Genomic DNA, 20,582 nt, shown 5'->3' with positions numbered 1-20,582 from the left:
CAATAGCACATAGTTAATATTCTCAATTATTTCTTCTTTTTTTCTCTTTCATTTTTCACTTTCATAACATAATATGTATATAGATTAAGGAAACACATCGCTCTTTGCTCTATCTATGATTTATAATACACATTTCTTTTTCTTTTATTTAATTTATCTTTTTTTTTTGTCGTTTTCCTTTTATTTCAACTAGATAAATTTTTATTCATATTCAATTGATATTTATATATATAGACCATAACATTTACGCAAATGCACCCATTCACCACCAACCTGCACTTCTACTTACGAGCCATGCCGATTCTCTTGGTGATTTTTTTCCTCGTCGTGTTTCATTATTATCATTACTATTATTATCATTAGTATTATTGTTATTGTGGTTGTTGCTGTTGTTGTTGTTGTTCCTCAGTTTCGAAATCTCGATTCACGCTGTATAACATTATTTATTGTATTAATTCTTTTCGCAACCAACGATAAATGTTAAATATTACCGCGCATGCATTGTGATTCTATCGTATGTATGGTACGTTTTATACAAATAATTAATCGTTATTCAATTCAAGATAACGTCAAGTAATAATTGAATCTTATTCATCGATCTGAAAACTAGACAATTGATCGAAGCCTAATTATCTCGATTTTGACTGAATTATTTATTTTTACTCCTTCACGAGAATTATGGAAATATAATGTAGGTATATACAAATAATATATCGAGTATTTTCTAAATTTTATTTCATCTCCCCACAACTTCTAAACTACGACCATTTTTATGAACAGCCGATTGAATAACGGTCGACAGATATTGAATATTGCGGATATTGATTTTCGATTAAAATTAAACATTTTTTCGCGCACCCATCCGCCCCAGTATCAATTGACGACACTTGATAACAGTAACATGTAATTTCATCATACACATGAAGGTACCGGAGCTCTTCGACAAAGACCTTATTCGTGTGTATGGATGAGTTTTTTAAACAGACTAGCACTGCACGTCGTTCGAAATCTTCATTACTTTTTTTTGTTCCCTCCGACGATTCTATGTACTTTACATCATGTGGATATATACATACATATATACAAATCTTTTTCTTTTCGTTCATATATATACATATATACCTACATATATTTTAGCCCATTTACGCGAATATAGATATTCACTACAACATTTCTCAATCGTTCGCTTACAGCACGCAATTATCAACCAACCAAAAAGAGAAAGAGAGAAGAAAAAAACGCTATTCGCAAATCGGTATTAATTAACGATAAAAGAAAAACTAATTATCGTTCGAGGTGATTACGATATATTTTATGCTATTTTTTGTCCCATTACACACACTAATTAGAGCATCATGCAGCAGAACCGTTTATACTATTTCATATTCAATCAATCATACCACGATTTTTTTACCACGAAGAGGAATGAAAAAGAAATAAAATCGATCTGAAAACCAAAATTTCTTTTTCTTTTCTTAACCACAGCCAGAATTGGTTAGCGCAATATCTGCGTACTCCAAGCTAAACTGTATGTATGTATAATTTACGGTGAGATACATCAACTATTTCAATATATATAATATATGGGTTTTTTTTCGTTTTTTTTTTTTTTTTGAATCATCGATTCTGATAATTGTATTTATATATAGTTAACATGAGTATCATAATCCTATCTTTATATAAATAATGATAATAATATTAATAATAATAATAATTGATAATAATAGTAATAAACCGTTCTTGTTCACATAATTATTAATTTACTAACTAGTTAAGACATATCGGAACAGTACAGCGACAGAACATTAATGGGAGAACCACCGATTAACTTCTTCGTTTATATATAATATAATAACTATGTGTATGTGTGTATCGTAGAATCATAGTACAATATATCATATTATCTTATGTATGTCGTTATAATATAGAATTCATTTTATTATAGATAATGATAATAGTAATAATAATAACAAAATAATAATATTTATCATCATTATCGTTGTTATTATTATTAAAAAATAATATATTTAATACTTCAACAAACGATTATTTCGTTAATGTGTTGTTCTATAATGTATATCTCAATGTCCTTGGCCGAGAGATACCTCTAACTTAATTTAAAAAAATAAAGAATAATAATGGTTTGAGAAAAAAATATTATTAAAAATAATAATAATAATATACAACAATATTCTGCATATCAGATATAATAATCGTGATTAGGAATGCAGAGTACATTTTCTCGACATTCGATCATCATTCGCTGCTACTTTTATCTATTTAAAATTATAGAGAAAAAAAAAAATGTAAGAAGAAGAAAAAGAAAAGGCAATTATGAATGACTGGCACAATTCCATAACTTGAATTAGTACGGAATAAAAATATAGAATGACTGTAGGAAATGATTTTTGTAACGTTTCGCCTAAATATTCAGAGCTGTACAAATTTGAATGAATCCACATTTACAAATTATAATAATAATAACAATGATTATGATAATGATAACAGAGCAACGGTTATTCACAATAGATCATACCTTCAATTGAATCCAAGACAACTCACATCGTCGCTAACGAACCAAACAGTAAATACCTAGAAAATACCACGTTAAAGTATCGAAAAAAAATGAGAAAAAAATTCTTTTTAAATTGACTTTTTCTTCTTTTTCTTCCTACAGCTCCTAATTTAAATATGTAAAAGGAAAAAGAAGAAAAAAAAGTGATGAAAAAAAGATGAACATTTGACCAAAGATAATTCCGTATAAGAACTACAGGCCACTATATTTAATGCATATATGTAACGATGAAAATTTTTTTCTCAAATGGCAAATAAACGTGCCATCTGCAGACAACGATGAATGTTATACATTTGTAATAATTGTATATATTTATATGACTCAAGAGACAAAAAAAAAATATTGAGGAAAAAATAATAAAATAAAATAGAAATATTGGCTGTATTCACAAAGGGACGATGGGATAAGGGTGCATATCGAAGACGAAGTGGGTGTCCGACAGAGTTGATGTCTACCTAATGACGTGACAAGGACTGGTAAAAGGAATGGAAGCAGAATATATAGAAGGCATATTACACAGTATTTACAAAATTTCGGCTCCCATCATCTTCTTAATTCCAATTGAATTCCTGAAACAAACACATTCGCACTTCAGTCTTGAATTGATCCTCCGTCTTCGATCTCTTGCTAAATATACAGACAAGAAAAGAGACAAAGAGGATGGAAGAAATTGAATGAATCAACAAACATAAACTGATAAAACAAAGGCAATCATTTACGTTCGGTATTCGTGGCATCATTATTAAAATTAAAAAAAAAAAACTCAAAGAAAATATATAAAAAAACCTGTTTTTTGAGAATTTATTTACACAGAATTTTTGTCTACTAATCGAATAAGAGATAGGTACCTAGTCCCCTCACAGAGCACCGAAAGGATCAAGTTGTACAGCGTTTGCTTGCGATTGAACAGTGCTATGAGTTTGTTGCTGCTGTAGGGGAGCTCCCATCATGGGACTGGGAGCACCCATCATAGTGGGCGCAGTTCCCCCCGTAACCATCATACCACCACTTGCAACAGGAGCACCAGGCATTGCACCCATCATTGGCCGCATGCCCTGCATACCCATCGGCATACCTTGCATACCCTAGACACCAGACCAGGATAGTGTATAGGTACATATAAATACGTAGAGAAATCTAACAATATATACACATAGGAGACAGAACTGTGTATGTACAGGTGTATATACAACGAATCACTTCTATTTTTTTCGTTTCTTTTCTTTCCATTTTTAATTTGATATCATCGATTGAGAGATACTATGATGTGTATTTTATTAAATTCCAAAATCTATCATTTTTTTTTCTTCTACATAAAAAGTACTGCCATGTACATGAGGAGAAGTGTCGTTTGTTCCAAATTAGCTGCATACAACGCTGAACCATAAACCATATTAGGAAGAGATGATTAGATCAGTTATTGATTAGATGTGTCGAAGAAACAACAACAACAAAAAAAAATACGTCGACGATAGCTGAATATATGGATTTTTATCTACGTGAAATAATTTTCCATAATATATATCGTTAAATATGAGGAGATGCACGTTGCTGCGTTCGTCAGACAATTCTGGAAATCAGTAAATCTTAAGACGTATCATTATTTATATTTTTGCCAGATAAACGCATAAACTGCAGATACGTTGGCGCAGTCGACTGGTGAATCGCAACATCTAATCGAGTGGATATATAAATAGTTGAAAAAAGGGACAAGTGAGATAAAAACGAACAAAAATATCTTTCAACTAAATTTTCATAACGGATTGGAAATGCATCATGATATGGGAAAACTCACCAGAGTCATAGTAGTCTGGGTGGGGAAGCCCATACTAGGTGTTGGAGGAAGTTGTGTCATTCCTTGGCCCTGTAACAGCCGGCAACATGCCATATGCCACGCATGCATCACTGCACTAAATATGCCAATCGGTAACTTAAAAATGTTAGCCAATTTTGTTCGATTTAAATCAAATACAAACTATAAGAATTAATAAAACAATCGACTACATTTCTCACTATTTAAGCATCTATGTACTATTTTCCTATGTCAAAATAAAAGTGCACAAACTTTGAAATACCATTATTATGTATATCGAAGCCATGAACAACGACGAGGTAAAGAAAAAAATTAGATTAAATTTAAAAAAAAAAAAAACATTAAGACTCAAATTTCTAATATCGATAGAATCATCGAATCAAATTCGATCGTATTTTTTCTTTCCATAAGACAACAAAGATTGAAAAAATATTAAAGTTCCGATGACGACAAGTTGAAAAAACCAAAAAAGAAATACAATTCATAAATAAATATTTAACAAAGACTCTAAACTACTTACGGCCTGAGTTGAAAATAGTGTGTATTCATCTGTCCTGAGAACGCCACGTACTCGATAATATCAATCGCATATCACGTGATAAATATAAATGTTCAATAATACATTTGCACGTGTAGAGTATATTACATTACATACGAAAGGGGGTTTTTGAGTGCTCTGTATAAAATTGCGGATCAAGCTTGGAGAGGAATATTGGCATGTAAAAGCCGTTTGTTGCATAAATGTGAGATGTACGTATGTACTATACAAAAAACGATGAACGTGCTAGTAATTCATTATTTACATATTGATTATATTAAGAAAATGATTATTTACCATCGGCCTGTAACCAGCACCTGTAGTCGCTGCCATTGGTTGAGGCGTCCAACCCGTCTGCCCTCCGGTCTTAGCAGCATTTTTCGGAGAGTTCCATTGCATTCCTCTAAAAGAACGGAATCAATGAATCGTACAAAAGTCTTTGATTTTCACTTTCCGGAAATTACGATGATAAAGAAAGCATAAAATGACGATTTACTTGACTTGTTGTTGAGCGCTCTTGTTGATGGAAAGATTTTGCGCGAGACTGGCGAGACTGCTATCCAGATCACCCGTGAGCACCTTCCCTCCAGTTCCAGTATTTGCTGTCTGACCAGCTGCTGAAACGTTATTAGCTCCAGACACAGTGGTGGATGGCTTCAGCACCGAGCCCATACCGTCAAAACCTAAGCAACACCTACGTCAGCCAAAGCCCCAAAAAGCAGGTCCCACATACCAGAGTTACTGCTTTTCTTTAGAAATACAAATAGCCGCGTGTACCGAAAAATCCCTTTAAATTATTCACAAATAGCCTGACTCTCAAATGATCATTCCAGAGTAAGATAAGGAAAACTAAAATAGTGGCAACTCATATTCCATTATGAAACTGAAATATTGAACTTGATTGACGGCATCGCTGAAGTAAAATTGAGCACTGGAGTTTGAATTTAAAATTGAATTAGTTATGATTTTTTTACGTAAAAATATGCATGACACAAATAGACACGTATTAGCTTGATGTATCTGCAAGCCAACTAATAAAAGACAACACCAATCTCTGTACAGTGAGATAACAAATATACAATATAGTTACTGACAAACATTAGCAACACCGAGCCACATAAAAAATAACTGTATTATTACTCATAGTAAATTCTAACTGGTCAATTATAAAAAAATAAATAAATCGAATATAAAAGAAGCGATTTGTTAGTGACGTTAGTAAAGGTGATGGCAGCTAATAAAATTCTAATAATTTTGACAAAGCGTTTCTAACTGTTATCGAAAACTAACTGTTGATTATTCTTTTGATATCCACAGCCATACAACGCAGTTGACTGAACTAAGGAATAAAAAGAGACAAATAAACGGAAAAAGACCCCAAGAAAAACTGAATAATTTGCAATTAGTTACAATTAAAGCTTTTTTGTTTGATTTTTTGAGCTACACTACGATTAAATAAGTTGGGCTCGGAGCATTGAAGTTATACATTGCATGCATCGAGTGTGGAGACTCTTTGTCACCTGACAACGGCTGCTTTGCCGGGGAACCGTACCCCGAGGGAATTTGGGCTTGGGAAGGACCGCCGTAGTTAGGGGGGTTGGTTCCCCCCATTACGGGTTGACCAACACCCCCCAAACTACCGCCCATATCAAACATAGCGAATCCTTGCTGAGCAGTTTGCTGTTGCTGTAGGGATTTTTGTTGAGAAGAAGCAGTGGGAGGAAGTTGTTGAAGAACCGGAGCTGGACGGGACGGAGACCCACCCAGGGCCATTCGAATACTATCATTGAGATCGTCAAAAGCACTCTTGCTAGGTGCAGCAGCCGTTGGCCTACCAGACGATGTCCCTCCGATAGCAGGTGACATTGCGCGTGGTGTACCATTCGACGCACTCGAGGGAGGCGGGGGTCTGGGTGGCGGCGTGGCAGTGGATTTTCCAGATCCGAGGGCTCCGGAGGACGCCGCACCTGGTAATGACCCAAGAACTGCGTCTCCGTTGCCTCCGTCCATGGAATTTAGCACTGTACCGTCGCCCCCAAAGAAATCTGCCTGACCACCAGCACTGAACAGGTCTCCGGAAGCGGCTTGGGATTCATTCGCCGATAGATTTGCATCGTTATCGAATAGGCCGATATTAGCCGCATTGATTGATTGGGGACCAGAACCAGGGAAATCTGACATAAACGGATTGGGTACGGATCCAGCTAATCCTGCGGCAGCAGCTTGCGCAAAAATTATTCAAGGTGCATTCGTTAGCTTGTGGTTAGGTATTATTTACAATTTCTCAACATTCAATGTTATTCGGTATCGTTAATGCAACATCTGTTTTACAATTTACAGTGCATGATTTTTTTCTATTTCTCTTTTCTCTTTTTTCAATCTCGTATGAAATTTTCAACGATTCAATCGAAGAGGTTCAATTTATCGATCGAATTGAACGGATTCAATTGCACAGCGCGATTGATTATAGTTGACATGAGCGAGGTGGATGGGGGGAATGATGAATTCAGTGCGAAAAATGATAAGAAGATGAAACGATGAGTGAACTCTGAGTATGAGGTAATGGTATTTTTACAGTGTTCCGTACAAAATGAATTTAAAAACTCACTTGATTGATCTTGTTGATTTCCAAATACCGATGAAAAATTGTTATCTGTAACAAAGGTATTATTTGCAGGTGGTGGAGCTCCAAAACCTACAAAAAACCAAAAAAAAAGAAAGAAAAAAGTACAACGTTTATAAAATAAAATTTCTACAAAATTTTCGCAAAATAATATAATATCAAAAATAAAAGAAACATAATGTTGCATTTACCATTACCGTTAGTCATCCACATATTGTTTTGAACAGGTGCAGGTTGTGGCTGTTGTGGTTGACCGTTACCAAACATATCTGCGAAAGGATTCCCTGCTAATTGTAGCAAATCATCCGATGCTTTCTGGGCCTGTAAAATGAACAATCAGATTAGAAAAAAAAAAATCCTAGATGTGGTTTCATCGCAGCTTGACAATGAATATTCTCATACCTGATTATCAGTCGCCGGCGCTGCGCTGAATAAGTCAACGATCGGCTGATTAGAATTATTCGTTGGTGAGCTGAGAAAAGGATTAGTGCTTGGACCGCCCGATGGTGACTGTACTTTGGCCTGATTTAGGAGAAATAAAACAAGACATGGAGAGTAAAGATCGATGGATGATTGAGAATTCTGATTAGAATGCAATGAAAGTTTTCAAACACTTTTTTCGCATCCTTCGAATTACCTTGTATTGATTCATAGCTGCTTCCTCTTCGGCGAGAGCCTGCTGCCGTAGTGCCTCATCTATGTGACCATTTCCGGTTTGATCGAGCCGAGCGTTGCTGGCTGCTGTTCCAAACGCCGTGCTGGTGGAAGACAGGGCGGACACTCCAGACTTTACATTCGTTCTATTGCTGCTTGGGCAATGATAGGGTATCGGGTGGTACGTGTGAAAGGATATTCGGGTTTATCGAGGCACAGGGTAAGAGGGAAGATAGATTTCAATGTTGAGATAAGTGTGGCGTGAGGAATCGGTGAATAGGAATTTTGATAATAGAAAATAAAGGAGAAAAACAAACAAAAAACAAACAAATAAATAGTGTAGTACGTACAGAGGCTACAATGCATCGAAAACAAAATTAAGAAAAAAAAAAATATTTCAGAAAAAAAAAACAGATTCAAGGTACAAACTGTGTTCATCATATAAATATCGGTGTGTAACTTTTATAGCTTATTACACATGCATTTATTCTACATAGGTAACTATAGGTATGTATACGTATAGCTTCTCCACATGCGATGATACTTTTCAATTATTGCATATATACCGGTGAATTTAATCGTATAGGTGCCAAAACAAAGTACTTTGATAATTATAGTTTACACCTATGTCGAATGTGTCGATTATTGCTTTTCAACTATATTTTATACTACATCAAAGAATTGATTAAATTCGTTGTTAATACTCTAATTATTTGAACACATAATTAGTTTTACACGAAAATAAATACATGTGCAATCAAATATATAACTCGGCGTGTGGACGAGCATGTAACATTTTAAAAGTGCATTGCAGGAGACAATAATATCGAAGTACATAGAGACTAATAATATGGTTAAAGAAAAACCAGTAAAAAAAAAGAGAAAAATGTCTACGATTTAATTGAAGCTTAGATTACGATATACAAACTGTACGAAAAAATTATCAGCCAACATGGGTTGTATTTAAAGCTGAGAGTTAGTCATAAATTTATTTCAAATAATTTTGGCCATCAATTGTAACTTTCTTTGCATTTAGCAGAATGTATATTGCATCGTCAAATCACACTTTATAAATCTATATATAATGTGTATATATAACACGTACATGTATATGTATACATATTTTTTTACATGTAAATACCATAAAAAATATGTGGTGCTGTAAAAAAAGGAAATAATCTTCAGGATAACGTGAAAATAGAGAGAAAATCCAGAAAAATCTTTTAAAAAACCTAGACAGTGTGTGAATAACGAAAGAAGCAAAATTGGTTTTGCCATAATACCTATATTAAGGATGAGAATCGTAAGTTCTGTAATGTGAATTACAGAAGTATGATTCTCAGCTTCAATACGACGTTATATCAATCACCAATTGCATCAAAATAATGTATTGGGTGCGAATTTTTATAAGTGCAAGATATAGAAAATGAAATAAAATAAAACCATAAATGAAAAATGTAAAAGATATCAATTTCATATTTCCAGAGGTATAGGTAATTATGCACACAATAATGTTATACACTGTATTGTATGATGGATAAGGAGTATTGATGAAATATCAAATGCTAATTAAATTCCAATCCTCTCAATTTTCATTTGCCATTTCATTGAATACGGTTTCACCAATTCTCCCTTATTTTATTCCTCATTAAAATCAGACGAAGAAAAGCTTCCAAGATTTGTAAAATACGCTCTTTTTAACGACCATAAAACATCGAGGAATTGAACAAATGTTGTTGGTGAAATGTTAATGAAATGGTAAATATATATTTTGTAATTAATAAATAAATTAAATGATCATTAGGATGTCAAAAACATAAATATTATATCTCATATAACCAAAAAGGCATGTGAACGATAAAAAATATCATGATAGTCCTTTGAAGTTATTAGAATTTTTTTTGCTTTTGAATTTAAATAAATGCTAAAATAAGGAGAAAGAAAAGAAAAATTTAATTATAAAATAGATAACGTTTACATCAGAATTGTACAATCAATTAGGTAAAAAAATAAGGAAACAAATCCACGCGAGTTCAAAATCTTCAATCCGTATCTTTACTTGATTTTTGGCATGTTTGCAATGCTTTCTTCGTTTTCTTTACAATTAGATCGATCAAAGGATTGTCAACAGTTTTCTTCTTTTTTTTTTTGTATTCCAAATATATAAAATTGAGCATTTGATTTTATCAATTCTACATAAATGTTATCGCAATTACTACCATATTATAATTGACATTAACATGATGTAACTTACCTAGCTGTTTGCGTAGGTGTATTTGCAGCAGATCCTTTCTTTCCTTCTACAGATGCAAGATGCTGTTCCAGCGCATCAAGCAGACTGCTAGGAGCCTAAAATGGTACGAATTTTACATAGCTTGATGTTTTTCAAGGATAGAAAACATCGATAGAGTAAAAAGTTCAAAAAATAAAAAAACACATCGAGTGAGTGCCTCTGCATTCTGAAAATCAGATGCATTTTCAGCACCGCATTTTAACGTGAATGACAAAAGATCAGCTCCTGTTTTTTCAAAAGCAGCTATAAATTTCTACCTATACTATTCTACGCAATCTATGTCAACTGACAAGGTTTTACCTTCCAAATATATCCAAGAATAAAAACAAAAAGATAAAATTCATATTAGTTATATTGAAAAACTAAGAAATTTTTTCATTGTTTTGAAAAAAAGTATTATAATTCCAATAATTCCTCTTTTTACACAGAGACGATGAGGAAATTCCTTCGAATTTTATACAGAGAGAAAATCTTATTGCTTTCTTTACCTTGGTGAGATCCGGTATATCCCCTTTGTCGATACCAACATTCTGTAAATAAAAATATTTCTCGAATATTATGCAATGTTTTAAACCGTAACAATTAATCAACGCTAAAATCATTGCCGATAATAACGTATCATAATTTTCACATATTTACCTCTGCAACCTTCAAGAATTCACCAACTCTATCCATTCTTATAAGAAACTTTTTATACAGATCTAACGCATCTCGGCATTGTTTTTTATTCATGTCAAAGTACTTTTCTGAAAAATTAAATTGAAAAAATATGATGCGTTGATCTCACGATTGATAATTGAAAGATTCAATTAATTAATTATTCAATCAATATATTTACCTAGTAGATTAATAATACCATCATTATAACAGGCAAATAAACGAATGAGATCTCTAAAGAGAAGCATAAAGGCCATATTTATAACACCATTTGTAAGATCGTTGGCCGTACAGTCAAACTCTAACAATGAATCAAGTTGTGCCTGTAAGACAGGTAGAGTTTTGAGCAATTTTTCTGCATTCATTGTCCTGAGAGTTCCATCTTCCTTGCTGTGAACGAAAAATAATTTTATAACAAACCTGGCATGGTCGAGACCACAATTATTCATCTTTTCACATTTTATAATATTTACCCTCGTTTGACTTTGCAAAAGTCGAATGCAACCGTTCTATAAGAAAGTGCCTTTTCATTCAAGTATTTGGCGTACCGCCTTATGAACGGTGACATGTCATATCCTGCCGACAAAAATCATTATTCCACATACTATTCAATGTCCAAAGATTCGTAACTACAAGGAGTCCAAAAAGCTAATTAGGAAACAAAAAGAGATAAAAATTGTTCTCTCAAGTAGAAGGGTGTGGTTATCGTGACTTCAACCGAAAATATATCATAAATATTCGATCTACATATCTCATTGACTCTGAATAAACTATCCAAAAATATAATGAAATGCAATTAGAATTGATCTGTTCATTTAATTTTAGAAAACAAATTAAAAAAAAAGATTATGATCTTAAAATCTATATTTAGCAAATAATTATTTATGAATTATTACGAATATAAGTTAGTTAAGAATATGTTACGAAACACAAGACACAACTCACCCACACGTGCTCCAGCTGTCCCAAGAGATGATTAAGGAGGGGGTAAAAAAAAATATAAAAAAAAAGATGAAAATAAAACAGAAATTTAGTTCGGTTAGTATAAAATCAGGTACAAGGATGCAAGAATACATTTGAAATAGAATGAAGATAATGAAAGTTGCCATTTTCTTCCTTTGCATTGCTCTTCATTCTTCATTCACTAACATTCTTCAAATGTATATATAATTAAATATCAGACACGAGCAAAATGAATATGCTGCACATATAATGAAAATGTTTTTAGTTATTACTACCGATATTTAGCGTGGTGTGTATTCTCGTAGCACATATATCATAATCATCATAATCATCATCGTGCGTTCAGTAATATAAATGCTGTGATTGTTAATTTCTTTTTTTTTTATATGAAAAATTTCTTCAGAGTTAGTAACGTTCCAATCAAACGACATAGTTATGATAGCCTGTTTTTTTCTTTTGAAACCATATGAATTTTAGTTGCATGACGTACATGATTGTGATTCGCATTCACGTAATGAGATTTATGATGAGTACAACACAATTAATTAGAAGAAAAAAAAAGCATCAACAATTTTAAAATCGATTTTCGATTATTGTGTGCTGCTTAAATTTAATTAATATTTTTCTCGCTACATAAATCCATACATATTTACCTTGTACTCCACTTTTATCCAAAAAACTGCTGAGCTGAAAGGTACTGTTGCTCGATGCAAGGTACTGAGTAAACCTCTGAAATTTAGACAGAAGAATTGCTCTTTCAGATTTGACTTTCGTTTTTGCTAACAATTTCTCTCCAATCACAACGTGAAGAATCTATGAGATTTTCAACTTTATTTACCTCATTTCCATAGCAGAGCATATGATGCACCGTGATAAGGGCCTTAAAAACGACAGTCCAATTTGTATTTTGCGATCGCTCAATGAGCAGATTCGCAAGTTGTGGTATCGAAACATTTGGTTCGTTCGTGCAATGTATCAAATCTGAAAATAGAAGACAAAGGGGAAAAAAAAATTATACGTCGAGTTCGTGATAACAGAATACAAAATCTATAGTATCTCTACGTCGTTGGTAATGATATGTGACAGATATAAAAAGTTCGCTCATCGCACACGACCTGAAAATGTGATTAATTGATTGACAAGAGACAGCCGTACAGTTATTTAATTCCTATCTACACGTGTCAATTATATTTGAAAAATTGCAACAGATCAAGTTGGAAAACTATTTCAAAAATATAGGTGACCGTTACCGTCACTGTCAGTGTCAATGTAATCGCAAATCGAGACCAGGCAACAAAAAAAAAAAAACAAATAAAAAAGAAGAAGAAAAAACGTTTCCTCATTGCTCTCTATACTCCCATGAGGTACTACCTACTTTTCTCCAGATTTTTTAAACACCTGATAATTATCTTATCAATTTCTGCTATGAGATAAGCAACGTTTGAGATATTACATATAAATAAAACTCAATCAAACGACCTATCTCAATAAGTTCGAACTTGATGAATCCCACAAAAAAAAGTCTTATAATTTTTTGTCGTCTTTCTCTCTTTTTTTTTTTGTCTAATATTTGAAAAATTGAAAAAATGAACAATTCCGCTACACAGCGTGTAAAGCCGAGCGAAGATATTCAGTTTCCAATATACGATATAATTATTATTTTATTATTATAGAAGCAACGAACGAGTTGCAGGTTCGGTATCAAATTACGTATATTTTAACACAACGCCCACAAAACTGCCAGTCTTGATAATGCGACAGAAGAGAAGAAAAAAAGTAGTTAAAAATAAAAAATGAAAAAAGAACAGAAAAATTTCTACCTTCAGAGTATAGATGATCGTAATAAAAATGAACATCTTATAATATGATACGATTACAAGAAAAAATGTTATTAAAAGATTATTTCAAGTAGATTATAACGAATGAAAAAATGAAAAAAGGGGAAGGCGTACTGCACATCAGCATAATGATATTACAATTTAATACCTCATAAGCTTATGTAGCTCAAAGTTCCAACCACCCTTCGTCGTTTCCTTTTCCTCTCAAATTTTTCATCAACTATACTTTTTTTTCTTTAATTATTGATTTTCTCTTCAAAAGGTAGAGTAGATGAGCAGAAAAATCAAAAGAAAACTAAACAGTTTCTCTTTCTAAGTCACTATATTTTTCTCGTCGAAGAGGAAAGGATTATTATAGGAGTGAAAAGATGAAAGAGAAAGAGCGAAATTGAAGATATTAAAGAAGAAAAAAAAAAAAGGACAAATAAGTAGCTAGTATCTATCTAATAATTTAATTGTAATCACATACGTGTATATAACGTGTACGTATGCATATAATAGTCTGACACGGGGGTTCCCCCGAGAACGAGGTATGTGCATACAATATATACCGCAGGGGTCAAGGACCATATGAATCCCCACGTGAGAATTTAAAGAGCGCATATACATACGTGTACGTACGTAGATACATTATACGTATCATATTGAAGAGTCGGTTTGGAGTAATAAAGAAACATGTGTATATTACACACTTATACACGTGCGGAGATCCGTTTCTGGCCTATCGTTTATTTTTTTATATAATCCGATTAGAACAACCCGATGTCGTGATATAACGAATGTTAAAATTGAAAGTAAATCCGAACTTGCCCGTAATATAATTCGAGTAATTCTTTCGCGTAAAATCCGGAGCTACGATCGATATGAGTTACACATATATATGTGTACGATTAAAAATAAAATTTCTCTCGTTTGTTAGAACGTTCTTGCTCAGCGTGGTCTATATTTAATGCGTATGCATACGTGCATACACATATGCATACGTATCCTAATCCTAAATTAATGGTCATATTATTTGAACTCGTGACGCGTCACCTTGAAATTTATGCACATATGCGTCTATGTATACGCTACGAACTGCAGCAACCTTCAATTAGAAAGGTAGAGTTTATATAGCTCATTGATAACAATAAATTTATCACATGATAATATGATAAATACACATGTATACATCGCGACACATATGTTCACCTCTGTATTGTAAATAATTTATACATCTACTCGAGTACAGTATACATACGAAACGACGTATGCATTACCTATATCTACCTAAATATTGGCAAATAATATCGAAATAATGATAATCATTTAGAACAGAAAAATAGACCGAACTAGACTAATCTAATTACGTAACAATTACTGTAATCTAATACGAGATAGTTGAAAAAATTGAAAAAAGAAAAAATAATTTGGAGCAAAAAAGAGAACTTGAAAATAGATAGGATTATAATATTGAATTCGTTTGGATAGGAAAAAAAAAAAGGAAAGAAAGGAACGAATTAAACTATATAATGTACGATATGTCTAGTGAGTCCATACGTATGATAAAGTAAAAATAGAAGTCAATATCTGACTTTCGCGACCCCTTCATGGATGATAAAATAATGGTAAGAACATTAACATAAATATAAACACGATATCGAAAATTTTCATGACCTATCCAACATATTGTTGCCGTTATAATAAATTATAATCAACTGGTGCAGCAAATACATATGTGTACAGTTGATATACGTATATGTAGGTAGGTACCCATATGTATAATAGTGCAAATTCAGCTTGAAGTAATCGTACTGTACGAACGTGCACACGTTGAAGTCAATAAATTTGATAATAAACTAATCGAAAAGAGGATAGCGATGATGATGATGATGATATTAATAATGATCGTAGAAAAAAATTTAAGAAAGAAAGAAAGAAGATTACATAAAAATGAATATCATTACAACGAGATGAAATAAAAATAATTGAAATAATGGTAACAGACAAAAAGAAGGGAAAAAAAACTATAGCACCTAAACTGGAGCAAATATATTCACAATGAAAAAGAGAAGAAATATGAGCGTTTTATTTCGACAAGGATATATGTTTAACCTCTTGACCTCAGTAAAAGACGTGCATTTGTTATACCTATATGTATAACGTATGATCGTACGAATATTGGATCACCCAATATATAATGTAATAATAATTTATTCCGACCGGGTTTCCGATCTGGTGTATTAAATAATAATAACAATAATGATAATAATAATCGTCGTTCAACAGAAGTGGAGATTGGTCGCGCAGCGGTATTAACTTTCAGCAAGCGCATATGGTGTACACGTGTATGCATACCTAAATTATTAATTTATTATAATTTTTTTCTGTCCTTCTTTCTTTCTTTATCGTTCGTTTTTTTCCTTCATATTTCAATAATCGATCGCGGATTAAAAATATACCAGCGATAAGTTCATTATCTGCTGCACTCAGTTTCGTTTCGATAAATGACAAACAATTAAGAAACTAAAAAAATTTGAAGAAGGATACGCGGATTTTTATTTCGGCGGTGAGATTACAGGGTTGTTTTCATCGATTCTTCAATTTTCAAAATTTCAAGTATCAATGATTAATCAACGGAGTAAAATTAAACAATTAGGAGAAAAAAGAACAGCTGTCTTTACCGTAGACATCAACGCCCTTATAAGCGACCTCGTTTCTTAACGATTCTTTCTCGACACTTTCCGACCCTACCCGAGCAAAATCCGATCGAGCATAATGTCACACTGGCTTTTGAAATAATTTTTTATTCCCCCCCCCCCCCTTTTTCCTTTCTCCATTTCGAAAATTTGTCGTTTGGAAATACGAAGAGAAAAAAATTAGAAAGAAAAGAGTCACAACGTATTGATCGAATTATAAAACGCAATCGATAACGACCGTATCTGCAGTAAACGTTTCCGATAGATAATATTTTGCATTCGATAAACTAATGGGAAAAATTGAAACTGAATTTTGTCCGTAATTTTTTCTCGTAGAGAAAAATTTTTAAGAAAAAATATGAATAATTTTACAGAGACGTGAGAATGAAATTTATGAGTCAAATGCCCCATATATATACGTATATACATAAGTATACGATAATTGAATGAATCGTCGTCGTCGATAAACAATACGTATTGTATAATAGATAAAAAAAAAAAATAATAATTTTCCCTCGTTATTACGTAATATAAATCGCACAATATACAACAAGGAATAATTGATGATAAATATTGTACAATGCCTGCGTACGATATGCATACAGATATTTATATGCACGATTCGATTTTCATTAAGTATACATGATATACATATATAAGAATAAATTATTTATCGCGTACGTAATGCAATGAAAATTTCTGTTCCAATTTCGCTTAGGGGAGAAGAGAAAAACTTGTCAAACGCTCGTATTACAGACTTTGATTTAATTCCCGTGCAATAGAAATGAAAAATATAGTATAAAGTAAAATAAAATAATGAATATATATCTGACTACGTGGTATGTATAATAAATACCAACCCTATTACACAGTCGTAGTATATGAAGGAGTCTATATAATGTGTATATAGCAGTGAAAAGAATCAATATGTACCGAAGGTTCACCCCAAAAAAATTCTATCGACTAGATATATATAATTCATTGTGAATTGGTCTAGATGTACAGAACGTGAAAGAAAAAAATCCCGAAAAAAAAAAAGAAGTTGTTTGCAATAAATGATAATTTATCGTGCAGTTCGATTAATTTCATGAATGCTGGTTATTGATAATTAAATCGACGGCAATTATGAAATATGTGTACGTAAATGTTAAATGAATAAGATGCGATCGAATGAAGTGGACGAGACGACTGTGACTGAGAAAAGGGACGAAAAAAAAAGGAAAAGAATTTACTACAGATGTACGCGAAGATCAGAATTACGCAATTGGGACGAGGAAGCTGCGTCTATCTTCTTTAAGTATTGATCGCGGAAGCGAAGCCAAGCCCAGCAAAACTCACCCTTCGCAACGATACTTATATACATATATATTCATGCGCGTATATAGGTATAGAAAAAAAAATATATAACACGCGTACATTACACGTCATATGTAATACGACTATTTCTTATTAACGCGTATGTATAAAAACAGGTATATGTATGTAATTGAGAGTAGAGAGAGAGGAGACAGAGAAGAAAATTATAATTCGGCATGCGAATCGAACAATATTATTTAAGCGTTTCATGAATGAGGCGCGAATTCAATAAGAGTGAAATTAAACAAAAAAAAAAATGAAAGAACCGTCTGGATAAAATTAATTAACCCAATCAAAATTTTTGCTATCAGAGATATAAGATAATTATACTAGGTATATGCAAACCTCCTTTTCTTTGATTTAATCAAAATCTAATACCATTAAGATCCCATACATAATCTGATCCGCTTTTCAACATGATGATAAATTTGAAAATATCAAAAACTGTTTTTCATCAAATTTTTGCTCAGATCTTTATGACACAATTTTTTTTCTCAATATCTTGAACCAATAGATTTCGTTTCGAATTGATTATTCAAATCTTTTAAGATTAATTTGTTCTTCGCGAAAAAGAAAGAGAAAAAAATTAAAGATGAAAAGAAATTATAATTTATAAATGATTGAGAAATTCGTTAATATCAATATCGTACCTACTTCTTTCTTTTTTAATACTACGTAATCCGCGTATCAATTTAATTCATTCCTATCTCTTATCTCTTTTTTTTTGCTTTCTTTCTTTTCTCTTACTTTCTTCGCCTCCCTCCAAGGGGTTGAAACTCATAGTATGGGTAGATATACACGAGTTTCTTGAAGGTCGTTCAGTTCATCGGTTGCGACGCACTTTTTATTGATTTTGATTTCTTTTTTATTTCATTCTTTTCTTCGTTCGCTATTTTTTGTGGAATATTTTTAAACTCTCTTTGTTCCGCCCCAATATTCATCCCCACATCGTAAGAATAATTCTGACTAGAAGAGACAGAGGAGAAAAATTTCTAAACCCTAATTACTTAGAACGACGCTTTTAAGATTTTGCAGTGCTTGAACCTTCACAGTGTAATGCATATATTTTGAGATGCACATTTCTATAATTGTAATTGTATGTATAATACGCATAGCACGACCTTGCCCGCAGAGTTTCCGTTCGTCTAATTATATAATCGAGTCTTACAATAATAATATAATGAGAGGCAGCGGTGATGCGAAGGAGGCCAAAAACAAACAGATATATAGCAAAAGGAAAAGAGAAACGAAAAAAGTAAGACGTGCAGTTGCAGCGCGAGGCAAATCGACGGTAGAAAATTATTATCATCACTACAAATGAATTGATAAACGACGAAGAGAACGGCACGCGAAACTTGAAACTTGGAAAGGAGGAAAAGAAAAGAAATTAATTTTACTACCGGACTCCGGTCAAGCGTACGGTACCTATAGTGTGAGTTGAGAAGGTCAGGAGGAGTTGCTGTATAATGTACGGTATGTATGATGTAAAAACGGTTTTTCAATATTCTATACACGGTGATCGATAATTGGAATAGATTACACAGGTAATTGAATAGTTTTCTTCAACGTATCAACGTATAACATTTTTTCATTTTCCGATATACTTTTCTCTATCAATGGATACTTGATAACTGCAAGCGTCCATTTCATTCTTACTTCTACCGTGCATATAGGATACTAATTCCGTCTCGTAGATTACAAATTATTTTTTTTTTTTTCAATTCATTATCTTCTTATCTTTCCTGTTTGTTTATTTTCTATCTCTCTTTTTTAAATTCCCCCTATTTGTTTCGGCTAAACAACCTGACGCGTGACAAGCTGCACGCGGGAGACGAGGAAAACTAGGACCCCACCGGTGGTCATTCACCTGTTACAAACCGACCTGTATATACTCACGAACGTTATGTGCGCTTACATACCGTATGTACATGTAATATATACGTAAAACTATTCTCTCAGTTAACTCACGTGTTACATACGTATTATTGTATATACATGTAAATACCTGTAACGCACGTTAGAAAATTCTCATCTTAATAGACGATATTTACACATCATTATAATATCAATTATATACCAGCATAATATGTGAATATATGTATCTATGCATCGCATAGTAGTCACGTATGTTTTTCTAACAAAAAAATCAAAGATTAAATAAAGTGAGAGAAAAAAATGTAGAAAAAAAAAAATTACACGTGCGAATTGACACGTTAGCTGAGTTTTACATAGAACATTACACACGCTAGACAATATTCTACGCCTAACAAAATCATCATAGTATATATGTTCATCCGCAAAACAAAATATATATATATAGAAACGTGTTTATTCGCTCTTGAAATAACCAACTGCACCGACTAATAATAGTTAAGAATATAAATCCGCCGCCAAAATATAGTGTAAATATATACATAATGTGCACACGTTTCTAACAAGTAAACTAACAATTTAAAAGCACATACGATGACAATATTACTGAGCTGATAAAATTTTATCTGTAATTTTTCTTTTTCACACATTACATTCAACTCTTTAAATATCTTTCCGTCGTTAAAATAATCTAGAGAATTTGAAATATGAAACAGAAAGAA

At 32.6% G+C, this 20,582-nt stretch overlaps 1 protein-coding gene across 19 annotated transcripts in view; it reads right to left on the bottom strand.

Annotated features, from left to right (window-relative positions):
- Window positions 1-718: 718 nt before the first annotated feature.
- LOC105691780 (phosphatidylinositol-binding clathrin assembly protein LAP) overlaps window positions 719-20,582 on the bottom strand; it is a 27,114-nt gene continuing 7,250 nt past the window's right edge. For 6 of the 19 annotated variants that reach the window (XM_020855702.2, XM_020855707.2, XM_020855703.2 and 3 more), the window contains exons 4-21: window positions 12,955-13,097; window positions 12,770-12,845; window positions 12,099-12,113; window positions 11,627-11,729; window positions 11,335-11,543; window positions 11,136-11,242; window positions 10,985-11,026; window positions 10,458-10,552; window positions 8,187-8,355; window positions 7,952-8,071; window positions 7,741-7,870; window positions 7,535-7,621; window positions 6,447-7,148; window positions 5,423-5,609; window positions 5,224-5,329; window positions 4,371-4,439; window positions 3,424-3,660; window positions 719-3,144 (exon numbers count right to left, since the gene is read on the bottom strand). In XM_020855702.2, the coding sequence (XP_020711361.1) occupies window positions 3,433-3,660; window positions 4,371-4,439; window positions 5,224-5,329; window positions 5,423-5,609; window positions 6,447-7,148; window positions 7,535-7,621; window positions 7,741-7,870; window positions 7,952-8,071; window positions 8,187-8,355; window positions 10,458-10,552; window positions 10,985-11,026; window positions 11,136-11,242; window positions 11,335-11,543; window positions 11,627-11,729; window positions 12,099-12,113; window positions 12,770-12,845; window positions 12,955-13,097 (2,588 nt within the window). In that variant the 3' untranslated portion in view covers window positions 719-3,144; window positions 3,424-3,432. Of the gene's footprint in view, window positions 3,145-3,423; window positions 3,661-4,370; window positions 4,440-4,908; window positions 4,943-5,223; window positions 5,330-5,422; window positions 5,610-6,446; window positions 7,149-7,534; window positions 7,622-7,740; window positions 7,871-7,951; window positions 8,072-8,186; window positions 8,356-10,457; window positions 10,553-10,984; window positions 11,027-11,135; window positions 11,243-11,334; window positions 11,544-11,626; window positions 11,730-12,098; window positions 12,114-12,769; window positions 12,846-12,954; window positions 13,098-20,582 lie in introns of those variants that run through there. The other 13 variants (XM_020855713.2, XM_012410489.3, XM_020855710.2 and 10 more) reach the window with 13 other exon arrangements.

Source organism: Athalia rosae, chromosome 6 (assembly GCF_917208135.1).
Source record: "Athalia rosae chromosome 6, iyAthRosa1.1, whole genome shotgun sequence".
In the NCBI taxonomy this organism is placed as follows: domain Eukaryota; kingdom Metazoa; phylum Arthropoda; class Insecta; order Hymenoptera; family Athaliidae; genus Athalia; species Athalia rosae.
The sequence above is the reverse complement of the archived record's forward strand: the minus strand, read 5'-3'. Positions and strand labels throughout refer to the sequence as shown.